The sequence below is a fragment of the Crocuta crocuta genome, unplaced genomic scaffold (genome assembly GCF_008692635.1).
Source record: "Crocuta crocuta isolate KB4526 unplaced genomic scaffold, BGI_CrCroc_1.0 scaffold290, whole genome shotgun sequence".
NCBI lineage: Eukaryota > Metazoa > Chordata > Mammalia > Carnivora > Hyaenidae > Crocuta > Crocuta crocuta.
Window position 1 is genome coordinate 6,767,937 of NW_027527429.1, and position 23,390 is coordinate 6,791,326.

General features: G+C 46.5%; 1 protein-coding gene across 1 annotated transcript in view; it reads left to right on the forward strand.

Annotated features, from left to right (window-relative positions):
* Positions 1-19,259: 19,259 nt before the first annotated feature.
* NGEF (neuronal guanine nucleotide exchange factor) overlaps positions 19,260-23,390 on the forward strand; it is a 74,332-nt gene continuing 70,201 nt past the window's right edge. The window contains exon 1 of the mRNA XM_077758508.1: positions 19,260-19,333. Within this exon, the coding sequence (XP_077614634.1) occupies positions 19,260-19,333 (74 nt within the window). The remainder of the gene's footprint in view (positions 19,334-23,390) is intronic.

The window sequence follows — 23,390 nt, forward strand, 5'->3', positions numbered from 1 at the left end:
AGGTTGCCTTTGAAGGAGGTTACCTTCAGGAGCAGGGCAGGGGAAGGGACAGAGAGACTGGAGTGGATGTGACGTTCTTCTGGGTGGGGTGCTGGGCTACACACAGTGCAAACAAGTGGCAGTCTGTACACTTAAGATCTGAACACTTTCTGTATTCTGCTATAATTACATTGAAATGTTTTTGGGGGGGCGCCTGGGTGGCTCAGTCGTTTGAGCGTCCGACTTCGGCTCAGGTCATGATCTCGCGGTTCGTGGGTTCGAGCCCCGTGTCAGGCTCTGTGCTGACAGCTCAGAGCCTGGAGCTGCTTCAGATTCTGTGCCTCCCTCTCTCTCTGCCCCTTCCTCTGCTCATGCTCTGTCTCTCTCAGTCTCTCAAAAATAAATAGTTAAAAATTTTTTTTAATGTTTTTCTTAACTACACGAAAGGCAAAATAGAACTGCCACCTTCCTCCCCCTAACTAGCCTAATGCTTGGTGGCAGTCACAGGGGGATGGCCTGGAGTTCTGCCCCTCTAATCCAGAGAGCAAAAGTTGGACTTTCTTTTATCCTTGGCCAAAAAGGTCTCATGAATTCAACCTAAAAATGGCTTCAACGGATGTCAGAAGAAGCAGGCTAATTAAAACCAGAAAGAACTCATCCACAACTAACCCTGCCATTTTTGGTAAACGCTGTTGCTCCGAACTTGGCCTGGGTCAAGATAATGTTTCCAGAGAACACGCTGCCTCTTTCAATTACCTTGGTGGATATTTCACAAAGGGTTTACCTTGGAAAGGCTACCGGGAAGTGATGTTGCACAAGGAAAGACATTCTGTGGATGTTTTACTCCGCTGTTGGGGGCGGGATGGGGGTCAAAAGGAGGATCTCATCTCACCTGCCAAGGAATTTTCCAGGCCAGACGTTTCAAGGCCCTGACACCACAGAATGGAGCTCCGGTGGCTCCATGGCCTATCTGCCTGTGGGCTAGAGCGGATTCGCAACAATGTTCCTCCTGAGGAAAGTCTTGGCCCAGCTGGAGGGATACAGGGGGCTCATTTTCCTTCAGGATGTCAATCCCTCCCCACCCCGGTCTCCTCTGAGTGGACAGCGAACACAGACAAACCACCTCTCTGTGCTTATGTAGGTGCTGTGTCCCAAGATGAGTCCACCAAGCCTTCACCAAACACTACACGGAGAAGATGGAGAATCGGTGTCTCCTTCCAAAACTCCCTCTAGAGCCTCCCCTGCTCAGACAGAAGCCTGCACCAGGTCACCCTGCAGAATGACTTGTGCTTGGTTGTGTTTTTATATGAAGCCATCAGTTTACGTGGAAGGAGGCACAGAGGAAGAGTCTTAAGAAGCCTGTTGGCATGCGCCTGTGCGAACCTTGTGGGTCCAGGAGAAAGACCACTCTACTGGATCGAATAAACTGGAGTCCATGCATTACCTGGGACTTCCTCTACAGTGCACATTCCTGGGACCCACTTCAGCCTTACTCAGCCCAAAATCTGGGCATAGAGCCCAGGAATCCATGTATTTAACAAACTCTTTAAAGTTTAAAAATCACTGCACTAAAGCTCCTTCTTCCATAAAAGCCCTTGAGAGATGACCTGGCTAGTCTCAGTGCTAATGCAATTCCTCCTGAGCCCTGGGTGGGTTTTTATCCCTGACTGCAGCCTGACTGCAGTAGAATGAGTCACTCCAAAGCATCCCCTTTTCACCTTGGCTACTAGGAAGCTTAGGCATAATCTGACCACACCCACCCATAGCAAAAGTCTTTGTAATAGGAATTTTTTAACCCTTATCCCCCATTAAGTTTTATGTCTCCCCTCTTTCATTCTTCTTTCTGTTGTTCTCTTTAATCTATGCCTGCTGGGTGAGACATAAGTAGAAATATTTTTATATTTATAGATGGAAATATTACCTGTATTGATTTGCATAATAATTCTTAGAAAAAACCGGCTACCACACAGTGTGTGCTGGTGCTGAGCATCTTCACATTAGTTCCAGAACTTAGTTAACATCTGCCCTGCCTACATGATGGTAGAGGAACAGGAGGCCCAAGAGGAGGCCACGTGTCCCACTCACGCAACCCGTATGGGGCTGAACAGGCTTGACAACCCACTCTTGGTTGGTGCCAATCAACCGAGGTGTTCAATGCCTATGCTGCTTTCCCCAGCGTGCGACAACAAGATCTAGAAACCATGGACTTCCTTCTCCAAATGTTCTATTTTCTGACCCCAGACAGGTGGGGTGTCCCCACACCGCCTTGACCTAGTTTCAACCTTGTGCATCTTTTCTTCAAGTAGCCTGAATAATTGTGTCTTTCTCTAACCAAAAAAGAGCCTCACTTAAACACACATTAAAAGAAACAATGAAAACTAAATAATAGTAAAATAAAGGAAATAGAAATGACGTATTGTAGAACATTATGCTACTATGAGGAGGGAGATGTATGTACCTAGCTGATTGGAATGCAACACTTTCCAAAACTAGTTGTTTAAGGGGAGGAAAAAGTAATAAAACCATATGAAATTTCTTTAATGTTCTCTAGTTTGAAGAAAATATTTAATGCTTTAATTCTGTTGCTGTTTATTTAGGGAATTTATTTTGAGGCTCTAAACCCAAATATTTTTTCCCAAACTGCTTACCAGCATTCCAAATTTTGTTGATGCCCCTCCTTCCTTAATAACAATTTTATGGGGATATAATTCACATTCCACACAATTCACCTTTTTAGAGTACAGAATTCAACTCTTTTTAAAGTACAACCGTCACCACAACCAATTTTAGAACATTTGCATCATCTCAAAAGTAATCCCGCCCCTATTAGTGGTTCCTCAACCCCATTTCCAACAATCCTTCCAGCCCTAAGCAACCACCAACTTCCATTTCTTCCACCTCTATGCATTTGCCTCTTCTGGAGAGTTCTCATACGTGAAATCAGACAATATGTGGTCTTTTGCACCTGGCTTTTTTTTCACGTAGCAAATTGCTTTCAAGGTTTGGTTCATGTTATAGCATGTGTCAATATTTAATTTCTTTCGAGGAGTGAATAACATTCTGTTGTGTGGACATATCACGTTTTATTTATCCGTTCTTCAGTTGGCAGACATTTGGATTATTTCCACCTTTTGCCAGTTATGAATAATGCTCCTATGAACATTCATGTACAACGTTCTGTGTGGACATACATTTCCACTTCTCTTGGGGGTCACTTAGGAAAGGGATCGCTAGGTCATATGGTAGGTCCATGGTTAGCCCTTTGAAGAACTGCCAGACTTAAAATAATTTTTTTTAAATATTTATTTATGTGTGAGAGAGCAAGTGAGAGCATGAGTGGGAGAAGGGCAGAGAAAGAGGGAGACACAGAATCCAAAGCAGGCTCCAGGCTCGAAGCTATCAGCACAGAGCCCGACGTGGGGCTTGAACCCACAAGCCATGGGATCATGACCTGAGCTGAAGTCAGACGCTTAACCAACGGAGACACCCAGGCGCCCCAGGAACTGCCAGACTCTTCCAAAACACCCGCACCATTGGATGCTTCCATCAGCAGTGCGCAAGGGCTCCAACTTCTCCACAGCGTCACCAACACTTTTATTACCTGTCTTTTTTATTACAGCCACCCTAGCAGATATGAAAGAGTTTCTCCTTGTTGTTTTGATTTGCATTTCCCTAATTAGTAGTGATGTTGAGCAAATTTTCATGTGCCATTTGTATAACTTCTTTGGAGAGATGTCTATTCTTTGCCATGCTTTGGTGTTATCTAAAACACCGTTGTCTAATCTGATGTCAAGAACATTTACACCTACATTTTCTGCTAAGAGCTTTATTTTAGATAAAATGCAGATAAATGTACTTTGGCTCGTACATTTAGGTATTTGATCCATTTTGAGTTGATTTTTGTCTATGGTGTGAGGTAGAGAGCCAATGCATTCTTTTGTATGTGAATGCTCAGCTGCCCCAGCACCATTTGTGGAAAAGACTATTCTTATCCCATTGAATGGTCTTGGCACCTTTGGCATCAGTGGTCAAAAGTCAATTGAACATAGGGGCGCCTGGGTGGCTCAGTCAGTTGAACATCTGACTGCAGCTCAGGTCATGATCTCACAGTTTGTGGGTTGCAGCCCCACATCAGGCTTTGTGCTGACAGCTCAGAGCCCGGATCCTACTTCAGATTCTGTGTCTCCCTCTCTCTCCCTCTCCCCTGCTTATGCTCTGTCTCTCCCTCTCAAAAATAAATAAACATTTAAAAAACTCAACTGACCATAGATGTATGGGTTCATATGGATTCTCAATTCTATTCCATCAACCTGTATGTCCATCCTTGTGTCTGTCTTGATTACTGTTGCAATTTTTGAAATCAGGAAAATTGTAGCAATTTTTGAAATCAGGAAACTCAAGTGAGTCCAATTTTATTTTTATTTTTCAGAGTTGTTTTCGCATGGGTCCCCAGAATTTCCTTATGAATTTTACAATCGGTTTATTAATTTCCACCAAGAAGCCAGCTGGGATTTTGATTTTGATTGTGTTGGGTCAGTTTGGGGAGTAATACCATCTTAACAATATTAATTCTTCTGATCCGTGAAAATGGAATGTCTTTACATTGATTAAACTTCTATAATTTAACTTCTTTCAATAATATTTTATAGTTTTCAGAATATAAGTTTTGTGCTTTTGCTGTTAAATTTATATTCTGAAATATTTTTTTGACATTGTAAATGGAATTCTTTCTTAATTTCACTTCTGGTATGCTCATTCCTACCATATAGAAATACAGTTGATTTCTGTATATTGATCTCATATCCTGAAACCTTGTTGAACTTGTTTATTTCCAATAGTTTTTTAGGGGATTCCCTAGGAGTTTCTAAACATAAAACTATGTCACCTGTGAATAGAGAGGGTTTATCTCCTTCCTTTCCAATCTTTTATTTCTTTTTCTTGATTACTTGCCTTGGCTAGAGCCGCCATTACAATGTTGAATAGTATCGGTGAGAGTGGGCATCTCTATCATTGTCCTGATTTCATAGAAAAACACCCAGCCTTTCATTATTAAGTATGATATTAGCTGTGGGGCTTTCATAAATGTCCTTTAATCAAGTTGGAGAAGTTTTCTATACCTGGCTTGTTGAGTACTTTTATCGTGAAGGAGTGCTGAATTTTGTCAAATGCTATTTGATGTCAGATGCCTTTTGAGATGATCCTATAATTCGTGTCCTTTATTTCATTGGTATAGTGCATTATATTAATTCATTTTTGCAGCTTAAACCAACCTTGCATTCCTGAGATAAACTCTACTTGGTCACGGTGTATAATCCTTTTATGTATCAGTTTCCTGGTATTTTGTTAAGGTCTTTTTGATCTATATTAATAAGAGATATTGGTGTGTAGTTTTCTTGTGATGTTTTGTCTGCTTTTTTAATCCCTCCATTTTTTTTTTGTTTGTTTGCGATGTCTCTTCTATAAAATAACATGTTTATAGATGAGAATTCATTTCTGGGCTGCCCATTCTGTCCCACTGATTGACTGCTTTGGGTAATATCACATTCCTTATATTATTATAGCATTTCATGATATTTAGGAGAAGTAGACTCTCTCCATCGCATATTTGAGCTAGTCTTCTGTGTCTATCCTACAATGAGTTTCATATCATCCCATCAAAACATTCCAGTAAGTTTTTTTAATTATATTTTTTAGTTGGACCTGCCTTGGCTACAGCCTCCATTACAGTGTTGAATAGTATCGATGAGAGTGGGCATCTCTATCATCGTCCTAATATATAGTCACTAAAACTATGTATTAACCTAAAGAGAACTGACATTTTTAAATTTTCCAATCCAAGAAAAACCGATGCTTCTCTAAAGATGTGAGTCTCCTTTCATCTCTCAAGTTTTTCCTTTATATAGGTTGTGTTTATTAATATGGTTATCCTTTGTTTTCTGGTTTTGTTACTCCTATGATTGAAATCTCTCTACTTTCTTGTTATTGTTGAAATGTAGTATATCTATCCAGGCTGAATTCTCTGTAATTCCAATAGTTTCATTTGGTTCTTTTGGGTTTTCTAGCTACACAAATCATATTACCAGCAAATTATGATTATTTGAACTTCTGATAACATTTGTTTTATGTCTCATTATATTGGCCAACCCCCATGAAACATGTTAATAATGATGAGAGCAGGATACTGCCTGATTTTCCTGCATCACTGTTTTTTTGATATGCATGGTACTCTATCATGATAAATTTTCCTTCGAGTCTCAATTTAAAGGTCTTTCTTGGAGACTGATATTACTTTTGTCACTAACCCACTGATGTGCTATATTGTATTAATATTGCTTAATGATTATGAAATTGACTCTTTTATTTAAATCACTCTAGAACATTTTAATTAGAGAAGTAAAAGATCTCGTTTAACAATTCATTCTTCTTCTGTATCTGATTTTTTGAAGATATAAACATAAAAGGGCTTTATTTTTCCCCCATCATGGCTACCAGTTTTCCTCTTCAAATTCACTACCTCAGTGTATAGAAGGATTCTTGAAGGCCCCTTGGTTGGATTCCATAACTTACCTGACTCCATTTTCAGAAGTGATTCCTCCTTTTTTTTTTTAATGTTTATTTATTTATTTTTGAGAGCAAGTGCAAGCAAGGAGGGGCAAAGAGAGAAGAAGACAGAGAATCCCAAACAGGCTCCATGCTGTCAGCCCAGAGCCACCACTGGGCTTGATCCCACAAAACATGAGATCATGACCTGACCCGAAATTAAGAGTCAAATGCTTAACCGATTAAACCAACAAGGCACCCAGAAGTGATTCATTTCTGCATTTAAGATCTACCCTATTCACTTTCTTCCTTAAAAGATTTATTTATTTAATTTCTGAACAGGTTAATATATTGACATACCTTTAAAAAAATATATCAGAAGGTATGTACGTTAAAGTCTCCTTCCCTCCCAATCCTGTCCTCCATCTGCCCGGGCTCCCTCTTCTAACTGATTGTTGACACTTATTTCTTGTGACTCCTTCCAGAAGCTTTTAGGCACATCGAAATACATTTGAATATATTTCCCCCTTTTACACTCTGATGGAAACACAATACATACTCTTCTGCCCTTCTTTTTGTTTTTTAAAGATATTCTAGGGTCCTTTTTTTTTTTAAGTTTATTTTTTTATGAGACAGAGAGAGAGTACAGGGGAGAGGCATGGAAAAACTGAGACAATCCCAAGCAGGCTCCAAGCTGTCATTGCAGAGTCCAATTTGGGGTTCAATCTCATGGAACCATGAGGTCATGAGCAGAGGCAGATGCTTAACTGGCTGAGCCACTCAGGCACCCCTGGGATCCTTTCTTGATCAGAATTTAGAGCTGCCTCTTTCTTGCTTTTACAACTGCTTCTTATTCCATTGATGGAAATGCTAGGGAATTTCTAACTGGCGTGACCCATTCCTGATTGAGACGTGTAGTGTCTTCAACAGCTCGCTGTCAGACACGTGCACAGACCACTCCTCACACGTGCAGGCAGATCCTTGGGCCAAATTCCCGCAGGTGGGAGCTACAGCATATTTGTGTTTCACTTTGACAGACATTCCCAAACAGCCTGCATAAAAATGGAATCAATCAATATAAGATCCTGCCAGGCACGATGGGGGACTTGCCCCTCAGCTTCACCAATCACTTCCCAAACTTTTGATTTTGTTTGCCAATGTAATAAGTGAAAAATGGGATCTCAGTGTGGTTTTTGGATTTCCCCTCTTCTTATGAGACATGAGGTGGAAACTCTTTCACAGGTTTTTGAGAGTGATGTGTATTTCATTTTCTGTGAACTGTTCATAGCTGTTGCCCATTTGTCATGTGCAAATTTTCCAAAGTTCAACTTCACATGACTCAAAGTTCTTCTCCCCACCATCCGGCACAGGCTAGGATATTTGGGGGGTGGGAGACTTGGCCTAGAGAAACCACCTCACCCTCCCCTTCCTCAGCGGTGGGGGAGGGGCAGGGATCAGCAAACTGAGGTGTCCTTCCGTGGCTGGCTGTGTGTCATCTGTCTGAGGCATCCCTCTGATTCAGCCTGGCTCTGACACCTTCCCTAATGGGGTATTTTAGAGTTCATCTGCACCTCCTCCCTTTTCCTGCCCTCCCCCCACTGGAGACCACCCCTCTCAGAGAGGTCACCGTATCTCCCTCTGCTCCCAGAGGTACACACGTGCTCTCAGCCCTGTCTCCAGCTCGGGCAGCCCCCAACCCCCAGCAGTTGCTAATCTCTGGGCTCCAGGGAACCTCAAGGAATTCTGGGCCCGTCTTTGTGAGGGCTATTCTGAAGGCCACAAGAACAAAGCTGAGGCTGGCATGCTTCATCTTCTGGAGCGCACCAGGCCACAGTCCCCTCCAGCCTCACAGCATGAAGCCCCCAGCAGGCCCCTGCCTTCAGGAATTCTTCACTGTGAAGCCAGCGCTGGCCCCATGTTCAGTGTATCCCAGGCCTCCGGAAGCATGGGGGTGGGGGGCTGCAAAAAGGACAAGACACCAGAACCCTCTCCTGGGAGACTTGGGAGCAAGCCTACAGGCTCCACGGCCCCACGACTCCCGGCTGGAGCTTCCCTTCTTGCAGGAACCCAGGGATTTTTCCAGGGCTCCCCGGGGACCGCTGCCCTCCTTGCATGGAACATGGCATCTCAAAAAAACAAGCTCCTCCCTACTTCCTGCTCATCTTTTATCAAGGTGGGGTGCAGGGAGGGGGGCGCCCTAAGCTGCAGCAGGAATTGGAATAGAACTAAGCTGTGTCTGGCCTCAGCAGCAATTCCAGAACAACTGGAAAAATCCTGCTCTACAGCCTACGATGCTTTCTTCACCCTGTTCTGAGCTTTCTCTTTAGATATTTCCCTTCTAATTTTGCCTTTTGGTTTACAAACTGTGTGCACAGTTTTTCAAGAACTTTAAAGCACAAGTCAGACATCGGCGGTGCTTCTTAATCTTAATTAGTATATTTAGTGGGTGAGCCTGCTGGCATTGCCATAGACTCGATTCTTAATTTCAGCTTCTGGTGCAATGGTGGCTGTCACTGGTTTTTTGTTTTTCTGTTTTTATTAATTTACATCCTAGTGAGTCAGCATATAGTGCAACCCTGATTTCAGGAGTAGATTCCAGCGATCCATGCCCTATGTGTAACACCAGGGCTCACCCCAACAAGTGTCCTCCCTAATGCCCGTCGCCCGTTCAGCCCATCCCCCCCCCCACAGCCCCTCCAGCAAGCCTCAGTTTGTTCTCTGTATTTAAGAGTCTCTTATGTTTTGTCCCCCTCCCCGCTTTTATATTATTTTTTGCTTCCCTTCCCTATGTTCATGTGTGTTGTAACTTAAATTTCACATATCAGTCAAGTCATATGATATTTGTCTTTTTCTGACCTGTCACTGGTATCTTAGTGGGAGCTGACAGCTGAGAGTACCTCACCCAAGAGTTTTCTCTGGTCTTCTGCTGATAAAGGACAAAGGCTCAAACTCCCCACATGGGCCACACAGAGAGCAGGAAAGGGCACATGGAGTGGACATCAAGGAATGGGGGAAGGTTCTATTCCTGGACGTTTAAGTTCGGTGACCCCAGCAAGTGGGGCTAGGCTGGGGGGTCTTGGGCGCCTTCTCACTTCTCCCCACCCACTCTCTCTGACTTTCACATCCTAATTCCTTGTTGCCTGTTTACACTGAACACCTGCTTCGTGCAGACATGGTGAGGACCGGGGGCGCCTGGGGGCTCAGTTGATTAAACATCTGACTCTTGGTTTCAGCTCAGGTCACGATCTCTCGGTTGGTGAGTCTGGGCCCTGTGTCAGGCTCTGCACTGGTGGCATGGAGGCTGCTTAGGATTCCCTGTCTCCCTCCTTCTCTGCTTAGGATTCTGTCTCTCTCTCTCTCTCTCAAAATAAATAAATAAACAAACAAAAAAGAAATGGTGAGGACCTCCAAATGATTAAATACTTCATCTTGTTCTCAGAGCCCTTTGGTTCCTTGAAGAGCTGCTTTAAAAATTCCATCACCCTCAACTTTTCCAGAAATCTAAAGTAACAGGTTTATTATTATTATTATTCTAATTTACAATACCTGAGGTTTTTCTGCCCTCCCTTGTGCCTGCCATCACCTGCAGGCCTCTGAGGTCCTTCGAGACGACCGGTCGTGCTCCGGCCTCTGCCATCTGCACTCCACGCACGGTCCTTCTGCTACCTGGTGCTGGTCATTTACCGTGTTTTGCCAAAAGGAATGTCCAGTTTGTCCTTTGGGCCTCTGGTTTTCTTTTTCTTTCAAAGCCTTTCTTCAGGTTGTAGATTATGTACACGACAGCTAGCTAGCTAGATGATAGATATGAGAGAGAGAGCGATAGATGATTGATAGATATGATAGGTAGATAGGTTGATTCATTAATATGATAGATGATTGATAGATAGATAGATAGATGATAGAACAGATTGTACGTAGGTAGGTAAGTAGGTAGGTAGTAGAGAGATCGAGATATAGAGATGTAGATGAACATCTCACCACTCTCTGGCATTTGAACACCTTCCTGTGGAAAAGAAATGTGCTCAACCCCTCTGAGCACATCACTCACTACCTAGTTTCCAGGTTTAAAATTAATTTCACTAATTTCTGTTGCATCATCAGGGAAGCAGTGTCATTCACACTTGATCCACCACAACCTATTTCATTATGCACAGATTTTGTCTGGTATCTAACCCGCTTCCTGTCCTTCCTGTCTTTTGTGCGAGCGTCCCCGGCTGCTAGGATGTACCGCTGACGGTGGCGTGGCTGGGAAGCCAGTGGATCCAGAGGACCCCGGGCCCGGATGGCACTCAGCAGCTACGTGGCCTTGAGGACGTGCCTCATCTTGCCTCTAAAGAGATGTTGCTTGGATTAGAAACTTATTAAGTCAATGCCCAATGGGCTGTTACTGTCATTAGTATCTAACCTTCCAGGTTCTGGCGCGTTCAGACCCTGTTGCAAAGACCGTGTTCAAATCCAGCTTCCTGCCAAATGTGCCACCTCTCTCTGACCTCAGGCCCAAATTTCCCCTCAAATTCTTGCTTCCTTTCCCACTGTATCAGCTCAATAGCCCTAAAGGAAAACCGGGGTTCATCTTTACTTTTCTCCATCTTGAGTCAAAAGCAAACCAACAAATCCAGTCTGGAAGTTCTGCCTCCCGTCATCCTCAGGGCTTTGCTCTCTGGCTTCCGTCAGGCCTCTGCTTAAGCTTCCTCTCAGAGAAGGCCCCCGATTGTGTCTAGTACCTTCCCACCCCCTCCTCCCTCCCTTCCCCCTCAGTTCTTTCTATCCGCTCCCCATCAGTTAATCGTTTGGAGGTACACCATTTCTGCAAGTAGTAGGTGTTCAGTGTAAGCAGCAACAAGGAATTAGGATGTGAAAGTCAGGGAGAGTGGGTGGGGAGAACTGAGAAGGTGGTCAAGATCACAAACCATGTCTCCACTTGCTGGAGGGGCCGGGGCTTGCTGGGGTCACAGAGTTTAAACACGTGGGTTGCTTCCTTATCTTGGCTACTGTAAATAATGCTGCAAGAAACAGGACTGTTTGTATCTTTTCGAATTAGTATTTTCATTTTCTTTGGCTAAATACCCAGTCGTGGAATTACTGGGTCATAGGTTAATTCTGTTTTTAATTTTTTTAAGGGAACTCCAGTCTGTCTCCACAGTGGCTGTGCCAGTTTGCATTCCCACCAACACCACACAAGGGTTCCTTTTTCTCCACATCCTTGCCAACATTTGTTATTTCTCATCTTTTTTTATTCTAGCCATTCTGACAGGTATGAGTTGATATCACATTGCGGTTTTGATTTGATTTCCCTGATGATGAGTGATGTTGAGCATCTTTTCATGGGTCTGTTGGCCATCGGGATGTCTTCTTTGGAGAAATGTCAATTGCCCATTTTAGTTGGGCTGTTTGTTTGTTTGTTGGTGTTGAGTTGTATATGTTCTTTATATATTTTGGATACTAACCCTTTATCAGATATGCCATTTGCAAATATCTTCTCTCATTCAGTAGATGGCCTTGTCATTTTGTTGACACTTTACTTTGCCTTGCAAAACCTTTTTATTTTCCTATAGCCCCAACAGTTCATCTTTGCTTTTGTTTCTCTTGCCTGAGGAGACTTATCTAGAAAAATGTTTCTACAGCCGATGTCAGAGAAATTACTGCCTGTGTTCTCTTCTAGGATTTTTATGGTTTCAGGTCTCACATTTAGACCCTTAATCCATTCTGAGTTTATTTTTGTGTACAGTGTAAGAAAGTGATCCCGTTTCATTCTTGTACATGTGGCTGTCCGGTCTTCCCGGCACCATTTATTGAAGACTGACTTTTCCCCATGGTACATTTGTGTCTCCTTTGTTGTAGATTGACTGACCATATAAGCATGGGTTTATTTCTGGGCTGTTTATTCTGTTTCATTGGTCTATGTGTCTATTTTTGTGTCCGTACCAGACTGTTTTGGTTTTCCCCTCAGTTATTTCCATACAGTTGTATTTCCTATTCAGCCACGGTCTGGGTTCCGCAGAGAACTAGGGCCTCAGAGAACCCCCTCCTCACCACCTCCCGAAGCTAGTGCTGCCCCCATGTGGCCACGACACGCTGGGGCTTTGCCCCGTGTGCGGAGCTGGCTGGCACCTGTTCCTTGTGCCCAAATGCCCTTCTCCTGCTGCCTTTCTGAGCCTGACCTTCCCACCACTCACTCCCCAATTCCTGAATTTCCGCTTCAAAATTCCCTAGGGTCCTTCTCTCCTCTGAGTATTCCGTTCCCGTTCTCTCCTTTGCTCCTGGTGAAAACCCCTAGCTCTTCCCACCGGCATGTCCACAGCAGGGCAGCGGGTGTCTTCCCCATGGTCATCTCCTTTTCTCCATGTCCCACAACAAGCATGTGTGGGCAGATCGCCCTGACCGCAGACCGTCTTCTGGGGCACCTGTACGAGCTCCTTCTCTTCCTGGAGCTTTTCTACCAAACCAGAAACTTCATCAGTTTCCCTCTACTACCTGTACCCCTCCTCTCCAGCTTTCCTCCTTTGCTGGTGGGGGTGGGGTTGTGGGAGTGCTCATAGATCAGGGCAAACGCTGCATGTACCTGGGATTCTAAGGTACGGATTCTTGGACCAGTTGAAATGATGCAGTTGACCTGGGATAGGCCAGGCCTGCCTCCCTCCTAGGGAGCCCATGTTCCTGTGGAGGCCCACCTGTCCCTTGGGACAGCATTCAAGCCTTCCTGTTGTGAGGTCACAGCTAAGGCACCTTAACTGTTCCCTCTAGGTCACCTCCTCCCGCCCCCTCCTGGATAGCTGACATGCCCCACAGTCACCAGGGCCCTGGGCAAGGTGGGGTCTTCAGTGTGGTCCTGTTGGCAACCCTCCCAAGTGTTTCTTCCTGGAGTGGCCAGGGCCTTCTGCCGGATAACCCAGCTCTGCCCCCAGCTCCAGGCAGTGACCTTGAACTGCCCTCTGTGATGTTCTGATTGACCAGAGAGTAAGCTCCCCGACTCAGGGCTCCCCATGATCTGCTGCTCACCCTAACCTTTCCCTGCACATACCCTCCCCTGCCTCCCCTGTCCATAATTTGCCTTCTCTTCTTTGTAGTTCTCACTCTCTCCTGTGGCCCCTATTAGCTATGCAAAGGCCAGGCCTGGTCTAACAGGCTGTCCCTGGTGCTCCCATGAGTCTGCTTCAGAGCAGGCACCCAGATGACTCATCTGGATTGACCACAAGCCCTCAATCCCTGTAGAAGATTCTTCCCTACAGCACTTGCTGCAGCCCCCCTCACCTGTCTCCTGACACCCCTCCTTCCTCCCACCTCAGCTCTGCTCTCCATCAAGACTGCTGTCTGTCTCTGACCAGCAGCAGACATGACCTAACCTGGCCAAAGCCAGAGGCATCATGGGGCTGAGCTCCCTGGTGCCCTCACATCTGCCAAGGATGCTCTGCTTCTGCTCCATAAGGATCTCCCTCAAGGCTGCTCTGCAGACTCACTGCGTTGGCATCCCGGGTCTCACCCTGGATGTCTTGAGTCAGACTCTATGTCTTAACAAGAGCCCCAGGTGACTCCCCACACGAGCATCTGAAAAGCCCTCATCTAGGGGACACACCTGCCCGTGCCCACCATGTCATCGCCCCCTCCCCCACAGCTGGCTTGGGTTGACACAGCTGGGCTTGCAGCCAGCTTTCCCCTCCCCTCCCCACCTCCGTCTCCCATGCGCCCTGACCTCGCAGGCCACTGACTCATGCAGGGAGGCTCCCTCACCCTCAGCCCAACGCTGGCAGGTTTAACAGTCACCCTTGGCTCATGGGTCTGAAGCCACATAGCACAGAGAACAGACTAGAATCCCCCCCACCCCCGCCTCTGATTCATCCCTGCCGGCCTTCGACCAGTCTTTACAACGGCATCTTTTAACCACATCACATGGATTCCAGGTTCCCCCAACAAACAAATCAGACAGATAGGGTGTGACCTTCACCATACAATTTGCTGGCTGTGCCATCCCAGGCAAGCTGCCAGAACCTCCTTATCTGTAAAACAGTGGTAATTATCACATGGGCCTCAGGGAGATAATTCACCCATGTGGGCATTGTTGTAAATGACCAAGGTTTACAGAGCGCCCCGCGCCAGACAGCCCTGAACAAAGAAACCATGTCCTGCCCTCCAGAAGCTTCCTAGGAAGGCAATGTGGGCAGACATGGGGTAAAGACATGTAAACACTGCCAGAAGATGCCAGGCGCAGATGACACACCAGCAGTGCTCAGTGAGTGAGTGAGTGAATGAATGAATCACACAAATGCAGCTTCTCCACAAGCCCTCCCTGTTCCAATCGCGAGCGTACCCCATGCTTTTCCCCCTGAAGCCACCTGAAACAGAGAGACGTGGGCTTACAGCTCCTGAGGAGCTTCAGAAAATCCTGAGGAGATGGGGGGAGGGCTGTCGGGCTCTCCAGCTGTTAATGGATATAGAAGAGTTGAAGTCATTATAAAAACATTTCAGATGTAGAACACGTTTGCCTGAAATAGGCAATAATTGAGGTGGAATTAGAGTTGTTTTTCAGAGAGTTCCACCAATTCTGTGTCTGTGTACCTGTGTGTGTGTGTCTTCAAGATGGAGTATATTTTCAAAGGGTTTCTGAGACCTGCCATTTAAAGAACATGATAGGGATGGTTTGAGAACAACCCCAGGGCTATTGCCATGCCGTGAGCTTCCCTCTCAGGGCTCTCTGAGCTTCCCTAGATCGTAGATTTGGAGAGCTAGCTAGGAGCCCCCAGAACACCCACCTACACCCATGTTTTCTGGAGGAGACACTGAGGCCCACAGCCTAAGTAGATGATTACAGGCAGCAGAAAATGGATATTCAAACCCGGTCGCCTGCTTCCCAGCCACATGCCCTTCACTGTGCATCATGCAAGCTTCCATGAGCTCACAACAATGCCCGATCGACACTGGCAATCAGCACTGATACAGAATCAGGTGAAATCTCCAGTGGATCAACGCCAACCAAATGGAGCCAGACGCCAAAGGCCGCGTGCCATGTGGTTCCATGTACAGGACAGCCAGGAAAAGGCAAATAGGAAACACACAGACTGGCAGTCCCCAGAGAGTGTGGTGTGGGGGTGTGAGTGTGTGCTGATGGCAAGGGGGCACAGGGAACTTTTGGGGTGATGGAGTGTCTTGTATCTTGATCAGGGTGGTGGTTACACTAGCCGTATACATCCGTCAAAACTCGCAGAACCACACACTAACGAGGGCCAATTCGGCTGTGTGTAAATTAGGCCACCATTTTTTAAAAAAGCAACCTAAAATAATGTGTGGCGATGATCATAATCATCATCTTCAATGCCAAAACCCAGTCTGTGTTCAGGGCCATGACATGGAGGCCTTGGGGATGTTCTGGGTCAGAGCAGGGAGATGCCCCATTCAGAACAGTCAGCTTCGGACCCTCTTCCTGGGAAGCTTTTCAACCCCACACCCCCAAATCAGCAAGCCCCAACCCCAAGCAGGCTTTGCTTCCCTTACCTCGCAGGCAGCGAGTGGCACTGACCTGCCCTGTCGCCCTGGCCCATCGCCTGCCGCCTGCCGTTGGGACGGCCCCTCCCTGCTGCTCCCCAAACCACCGTGTGTCACCAATCCCGTCATTCCTCTTGCGCACCTTCCCCACCCCGGCCCCAACCTGCCACACGTGGGGGTACCTGTGTGATGCTTGTCCCCTGGCCTTGGGCCCCCAGCCCAGCCCGCCCAGAGCTTCTGGGATCCTGCCACCTCCTCACCCACGATCATCAAGGATGCAGTCGGAGCTCCCTGACCCGTTTCAGACACCTCAACGGACTGGCCCCAGCACACAATTAACATCTGCACTACCTGCCCCTCCCCCCAGCTGTGGCCCCGGGACCTCTGCCTACTTGCTGCCCCCCAGATCAAGCTGAGAATAGCCGGAGTGCCAGAGTCTGGAATCTTAGGAGGCATAAAGGCAAGGGAAAGGGGAGAGAAGGAGATGTCAGCAGAGTCAGGCATCCTAAAATCCTAAAAATCTCAACAGCTTCTGTCTGGACACCTCCAGCAACGGGGAGATCGCTGCCCCCAGAGCAGCCGCTTCGCCTTCGGCCGGCTCTGAAATCCAGAGCTGAAGTCTGTTCTTGCCTATGGTCTGAATTAGCCCCCTCCCAGCCCCAGAGCCCAGAGAGCATATATGTGACGACCCTGACCTCAGCCCTCCTGGGTTCTTCTCTCCGAACCAGAGCACAGGGCAGACAGCCTCCCCGTCCATTTGGCCAGAACAGAAGCCTCTCCTTCTCTCTCACTCTCATCCCCTTGCTGGGAATGGAAACCGCCCCTCCTGCCTGTGGGTGTGGGCTCCTCGCCACGTTTACAATAAACTCTGCCCTCCCAGGTACCCCTGAGAGGGATGTCCCCCCAGATGTGACCTCTTGGCCACTCATCTCCGGCCACCTGAAAGCACAGCTTTAATCTCTGAGGCAAAGGACTAGCCAGCAGGACGGGACCTCTCCAATAGAAACCTGGCATTTACGGATCAGGACATGAATCCTGGTCTACTGGGGGCTTGCCGGGGTCCACAGCTGGCCCTGATGCTGAAGGACTCCCCAGGCCTCCACAAACCAGGTCAAACTGCCCCAAGGCAGGCCTTTGTCTTAGTGCTTCCTGACCTCGGAACACCTTAACACTTGTTTCCGCCTGGCGGCTTGTTTACGGGTGGGGACATTAATCAAATATCCCCAGCCTTGCAGGCAGGTAGGAAAGGAGGCAACATCCCAAGACAAACCTCCTGGATCTGTGTCATTAGGTAAAAAAAGATTTAAAAAGATATGCTCTGCCTGGAGCAAGGGAAGCCACCCTTCCTGATTATTCTAAGATCACCTGACCACCTGCCCTGAAAGGGGTTTGGGCTGGGGTGAGGGGAGAAGGAGGTTGGGAACTCACTCATGAGGAACTTCAAGGGCAGAGCTTGGGGAGGCCAGGGCACTAGTGTAAGCAGAGGGGGGAGGTGGGGAGCAGGCTGCCTCAAGTCCAGGCCCCCATTCTTTACATTTCACAGAGGAAAACAGAGGCAGAAAAGGCAGTTCTTAAGCTTTCTTGAGTCTCTCAACTCTGAAAACATGATAGAAGTTCTGCACCTGTAATCAAGAAAGATTACAGACTCCTCTGAGTACAATTTAAGGAGTCCGTGGGACTCCAGGTTCTGAACCCTCGGACGGACGGGAAGCCACAAAGATCACTAGCGAGGCTCTCCTGTCTGTCCCACCGTCCTAACCTAACCAGCTTATGCTCTGCTCAAGGATCCACCTGGTCCCTCACCGCTCAAGAGCCTGTACCCTAGAAGGCTCGTGTTGGGGGGAAACTGGGGTTTTCCTGGATAGTCCTGGTATAATCCTATTAAACCCCTTTCCCTGTGAAGAGTGCCCTGGTTCAGATGATCTCCACTATGGTCACCCCAGAGGGAGGTAACCATTCTGTTACTTGAGCTGGGGGGGAGGGGAGGAACTTGTCTCCATAGCGGCCATACATCATCTTATATGAGAGGCCACCACTCCACCAACTAGACCCAGCCACCAGAGGATGGCAGGAGGTTTGCCCTCACAGGATTCAAGTTTCCCATCTCTGAAATCACTATTGTGTGACCATCACTTGCTGACGGCCCTCTTGAGTCCCCCCAAGACTTTAGTTTTGTATCCATCCACACATCTTCCCTTTGTCCGCTTTGGTTTCCTGGAGTTCTCCTTACTGTTTTTGTTACTCCTTCTCTTGAATGACTCAGAAGATGTTTACTTGAAAACTAGTTATACAAGCCACTTGAAGCATTTTCTCCAAAACACATACTATGAATAGAATAAACAAACTTCAATTATAAAATGATACATGAATGCATCCAAATTGCAGTGGTTAAACTGTAATTTTCATTGACAAAAATGTGGCCACCAGATGTGCAGATTATTCCAAATTTCATCAAATCAGAATGGGAGTGGAAGACCAGACTCTGAATGGAACATTTAGCCTGATGACCCTAACTGAAAATTGTTCTCTTTCTATTCCAAAGCACTTAAACTGGTGAAGCTGGAGAGGCCATTCATCTCTAGTCGTTCTGTTGAGAAACAACTGGACCGATTTCCATGGACACCAGGATATCTGAGAGTTGGAAAAAGCCCTGGAAGAAATTGATGAGTGGTTCTCAGGAGACTGATGATGAGCGGGACAAGGTGAGACCCAAGGTAGTCTCAGAAGAGAAAATGCCCCACGCCCCTGACCAAGAGATGCAAGACAAAGAGCCCCACAGCTTCATCCCGATTCAGAGAAACTCCATCTTCAATCGTTCCATGAGACGCAAAAGCAAAGGCAAAGCCAGAGACACTCCCGAACAGAACACCCGCCACCTGGCAGGTCAGTACCATGGACAGCTGGCGCGGCTGCCCCTTGACACCCCGGTGGAGTCATCAGGGCTGAACGGCCCTGATTAAATGAAAGAGTAAAAGGCCTTGAAACTTATCAAGGACAGGTCTAATAAAATGAAAGCTGCTAGCTAAAGAATTCAAATTCCCCCAAGATGATGACATGGGTCCTTCAGGAGAAAGTGTTGACCCAAATTATACAGTAAGACTGGCTTCTATTGAAAACAGACTGCTTGCTCTAGGACTCGACGAAACACCCAGAGGGACATGCATTCCAGCAGAGAGGCTTGGAGCTGTCCACGTTTGGGCGTATCTGGGAACAGGGATTTCCCAAGTGGTGACATCTCGCCCTGTGCTCTCACCGATCCTGCGATGGCCAGAGGTTCTGCTGCCCTGAAAATATCAGAGATGAATGCCTTGGGACCACCAGCTTTGCAGCTGGATCCGTTAGTGTTTTAACCCAGCTCCTAGTACATTTTATCTGCTCAAAGTCCATTTCTTGAGCAGAATGAAGTTCAGAAACTTTCACAAATGTCAGAGCAACGACTGAAATACTAGACTCGTAGAAGCTGGGTGAATGGTATATTATTCTCTTGACTTGTGTGTGTGCTCGAAAATCTTAATAAATTAAAAGTTAGAAACACACTCACACACAAAGAAAGTTAGAGTCTCTGCCCTTGAGGGACTTGCAATATTGTGACGATGTCATTCTGGGGCAAGGGATGCATCAAAGTTTACAAGAGAGGTAACGGCAGAAAACAGGAGCCTGCTGGGGGGGTTAGGAAAGCTTCCCCAAAGAAGATGATATTTTAGATGAGCTGTGAAGGGTACATAAGGACATGGCCAGAGAGAGAAGAGGAGCTAATTTGGTGAGCACGTGTAGGTATTTAGTGCTATGGGCATCCTTCCTACACCCATTTTACAGATTTAAAAAAAACTGAAGCAAAGAGAAATTGAGTCACTTACCCTAAATGACACAGCTAGTGAATGACCTGGCTTAAACTAGAGTTCAGACCCTTCTAGTCTGAAGGCCTGTGCTGGTGGAAAAGGGGTTAGGGTGGCCCTCGTTCACAGAAATATAATGCACGCCACAACCATCACTTAAAAATTTCCAGGGGCTGCATTAACAGAAGTAAAAAGAAATGAGTAAAATCCATTTTAACAATGCATGTTATTGAACATGATGCATCCAAAATATTATTGCTCCATCATGTAGTCAATCATCAACATAAAAAATTAGTAATGAGACATTCTGCATTTTTGCACGCAGTCTTTAAAACCTGTTGAGTATGTTAAACTTCCGGCCCCTCTCGATTTGCATGCTCAGTTTTCACTGGAAATATTTGATCTGGATTTAGCTTTCATAAAATGTACAGTCGGAAAAAGATTTACATATGCAGCTTGTTCCAAATATCCTTAACACTTTTCCAATAACTGAACTAGTATCAGTTTTTTACATTTCAATTTAAATTAATGTAAGTTTAAAAAAAGGAAGAATTTACTTCCTGGGTCACACGAGCCACGTTTCAAGAGCATAATGGCCACACGTGGCTGGCAGCGGCCCCACTGGGTGGTGCAGGGTTAGAGCACTGCAGGCAGACAGAGAAGCAGGTACCGCTGCCCAAGGCCAGGGGCGGGGCGGGGGGGGGGGTTCTGAGCAGGAACAAAGGCAAGTGTCTGGGGTGAAGCTGGAAAGGGGACCCAGGTCAATGGGGAAAGAGCCTGGGGCTTGGCAGCCAAATCGGGAACCAAATCGACACCGGTGTCGACCAGAACAGGGTCACTTCACTTCCTGCCACCCTCAAAGATGCCATTTATGTCCAGACCATAATGTTTTCATCAGGCTCAGCGTTGTGTTTTTAAAATGACTCCCTGTCCCCTCGGTGCAGTTAACTCCTAAGACAGCCCAGAGCTTCCTGACCCAGAGTCCAAGGAGAAAATGCTCTCCCTGCTCCCCCTGGGAGGAGCGGATGCGGGAGGCACCTGGCACAGGGCCTCTCTGGCCCCCTCCCCCGAACCTCCCACACAACAAAAGAAGGCTTGTGCTCTGGGTTCACAGTTTGTGACTGAGGTGTGGAAAGTCGGCTGAATGGGTGCCCTTTCAAAGTCACAGCAGGACACTGGCTGACAACCCACTACAGGCCATCTGACGCCCAGGGGAGGGAACTTGACTTATCATTTAATATTGACTAGGACTCGGACTCACTTGTGAAGTGAAATGTTACAAGACTGATACATTGTAAATGATTGTTGTCCGGTAGAAACAAGAACACCAATGGTTCTCGTTTCACTCCCTCTCAGACATTAACCAGCTTTGTATCTAAGTTTGCAATCTCATTTCCAATAGTCTTTTTCCCACTGAGTGCACCTATCTGCACACGTATGTGTGCGTACCCCCATATGAAGTTTCTTGCATCATAATTATAATTTTTGTAGACATGGCATGCCAGGTCACCAAATACACGGAGGTCATGGTGAATTCCCCTTCAGGGGCATGATCGGAAGGACAGCCCCCTGCCCTCCTATACACTTTTCCTCCGGGGGTGAGGTTGCTACTATCCCTATTCAAGAGAGAACTGCCTGAAAGGAGGAAGATGCCCATTTTCTAACTCTCTGCTTTTCTTACGTGTCACAGATTCACTGGAAAATGGACAGTCTGTGGATAAGCCCCTGACCTCGAATGTCCCCCAGAGCAGAATGCCTGGGTGGAGAACCCCAATAGAGCCAGAGCCAGGAGCCAAGAGAACAAGGTGAGAGGCGGCAAATTGGAGGAGGGGCGGGTTCATGACCAAATGTATCAGGACCAGTTGATGCAAAGTACGGACAGCTGCAAGGGTGTCTTATGTTTTTTTTTCAAAAGTAATGTTTTTTTTTTTTCAAAAGTAACTTTTAGTTGCCCGTGTTAAAAAAAAAATTTCACCATCTCCTTTAAAAAAATAATAACCTGTTATTTCTCTTCCATCACCAAACTAGGAAATTGTAGACATTACAGATTTCGAGAGTAGAAAAGGAAAATCCCTGTATGGTGTCACCGTCCAGAGAGGCTTTAACATGATGTAACTGTTACACGGTGTTTTATGCCTATTTTCTCTTCATAAAGTGGGATCTTACTATACATCCTGTCTTCAAATTTAATAGTGTATCATAACCCCTTTTGCGTGTTACTAAATATTTTTCTATACAATCATTCAATGGTTATAAAATAATCTATAGTATGATAGGATTGTAATTCATTAATCACGTGACAGCTGTGGGATGTTGGAGTATTATATCAGCTAGAACTAAATTTGGCTGCTTGTAACCAAAAAAGCCAGATGACACAGCTTAACGAGACAGAGATCTATTTGACTCTTGAGTGAAAGAAGCCTGGGGGGTGTGACAGCAGCTACTTCATGCCTTCAGGGTCCTTCTACTCGGCTCTCCATCAAGGGGACTGCCAGGGCTCCGGCCATCACGGCCATAGTTCAGATGGTGGGAAGAAGAAAAGCAGAGGGTGGTGGGGCCTCATGGCAGCCTACTCTGTTCTCCGTTTATGGGGCTTCGCTGAAGCCCAGTCAACAACTGGTTCTTATATCTCACTGGCCCAAACTGACCGGGTCACGTGGCCACCTCGACTTGCACAGGAAAAGCTGGGAATGTGTCTCTTTCAAACCAGGTCTGTTTCCACCCCCGTAACTTGGTTTCACGCTAAGGCATAAAGGAGAATGGATACAGGAGAGGCAACAGCAATCTCTGACCCAAGGGAGTCCCCATTCTTCGCTGGTCTATAAGCCACACAATGATAAATATCGTTGTGGCGAAGTCCTGATACCCATCCCTCATTATTTCCTTACGTTAAATTCCTAGAAACTCCACACCTACAAATCTCTGGTTACAGGGAAACGCTACTCCTGTATTTGTACTGGGGAAGTATGGGATAGGCATCCTGTCCCAGAATCAGGTGGTAGGCCTCCTCTTCCTCCCTGATACTGCTTTGACCACAGGCCCTTGATTACATATATAATTTAATAATAATAATAAAATATATATGGACCTATTTCACTTACATGTAATTATATATCAAAAGCAGCTGCTTGCTGTTACCTCTGTTCTGGCTTAAGGGCCAAAGAACGACACTNGAAGTCACCCTCAGCTCATCCCTCATGTCCAGGGGCCAGCAGGGGTGATAGTACAAATATTTCACAAGCAGGACCCAACACTGCTGTCCCAGAGGGGCAGCGGAAGGGCCCTGGGGGCAGGGAAAAGGGAAAGGACTCAGGACATGGCTATTTCCCAACCGGTACACAAGTCTTTCCATATTTTCACAGTCGATAAAAAAGAGGGTAATGCTACGGAGCCTGGTCACCAGGCTTTGTTTCTGCTGGGGGATAATTGTCAGAGTTCTGGGAGCTGCCCACTCCTTCCCATGGATGGGGGCTCCCCCTTGTAGTTGCTGGGGCTCCCCAGAGAGACAGAACCATCGGTCCGTGGAGACTGGGGCGGGGGGGGCGGGGGACGCTCAGT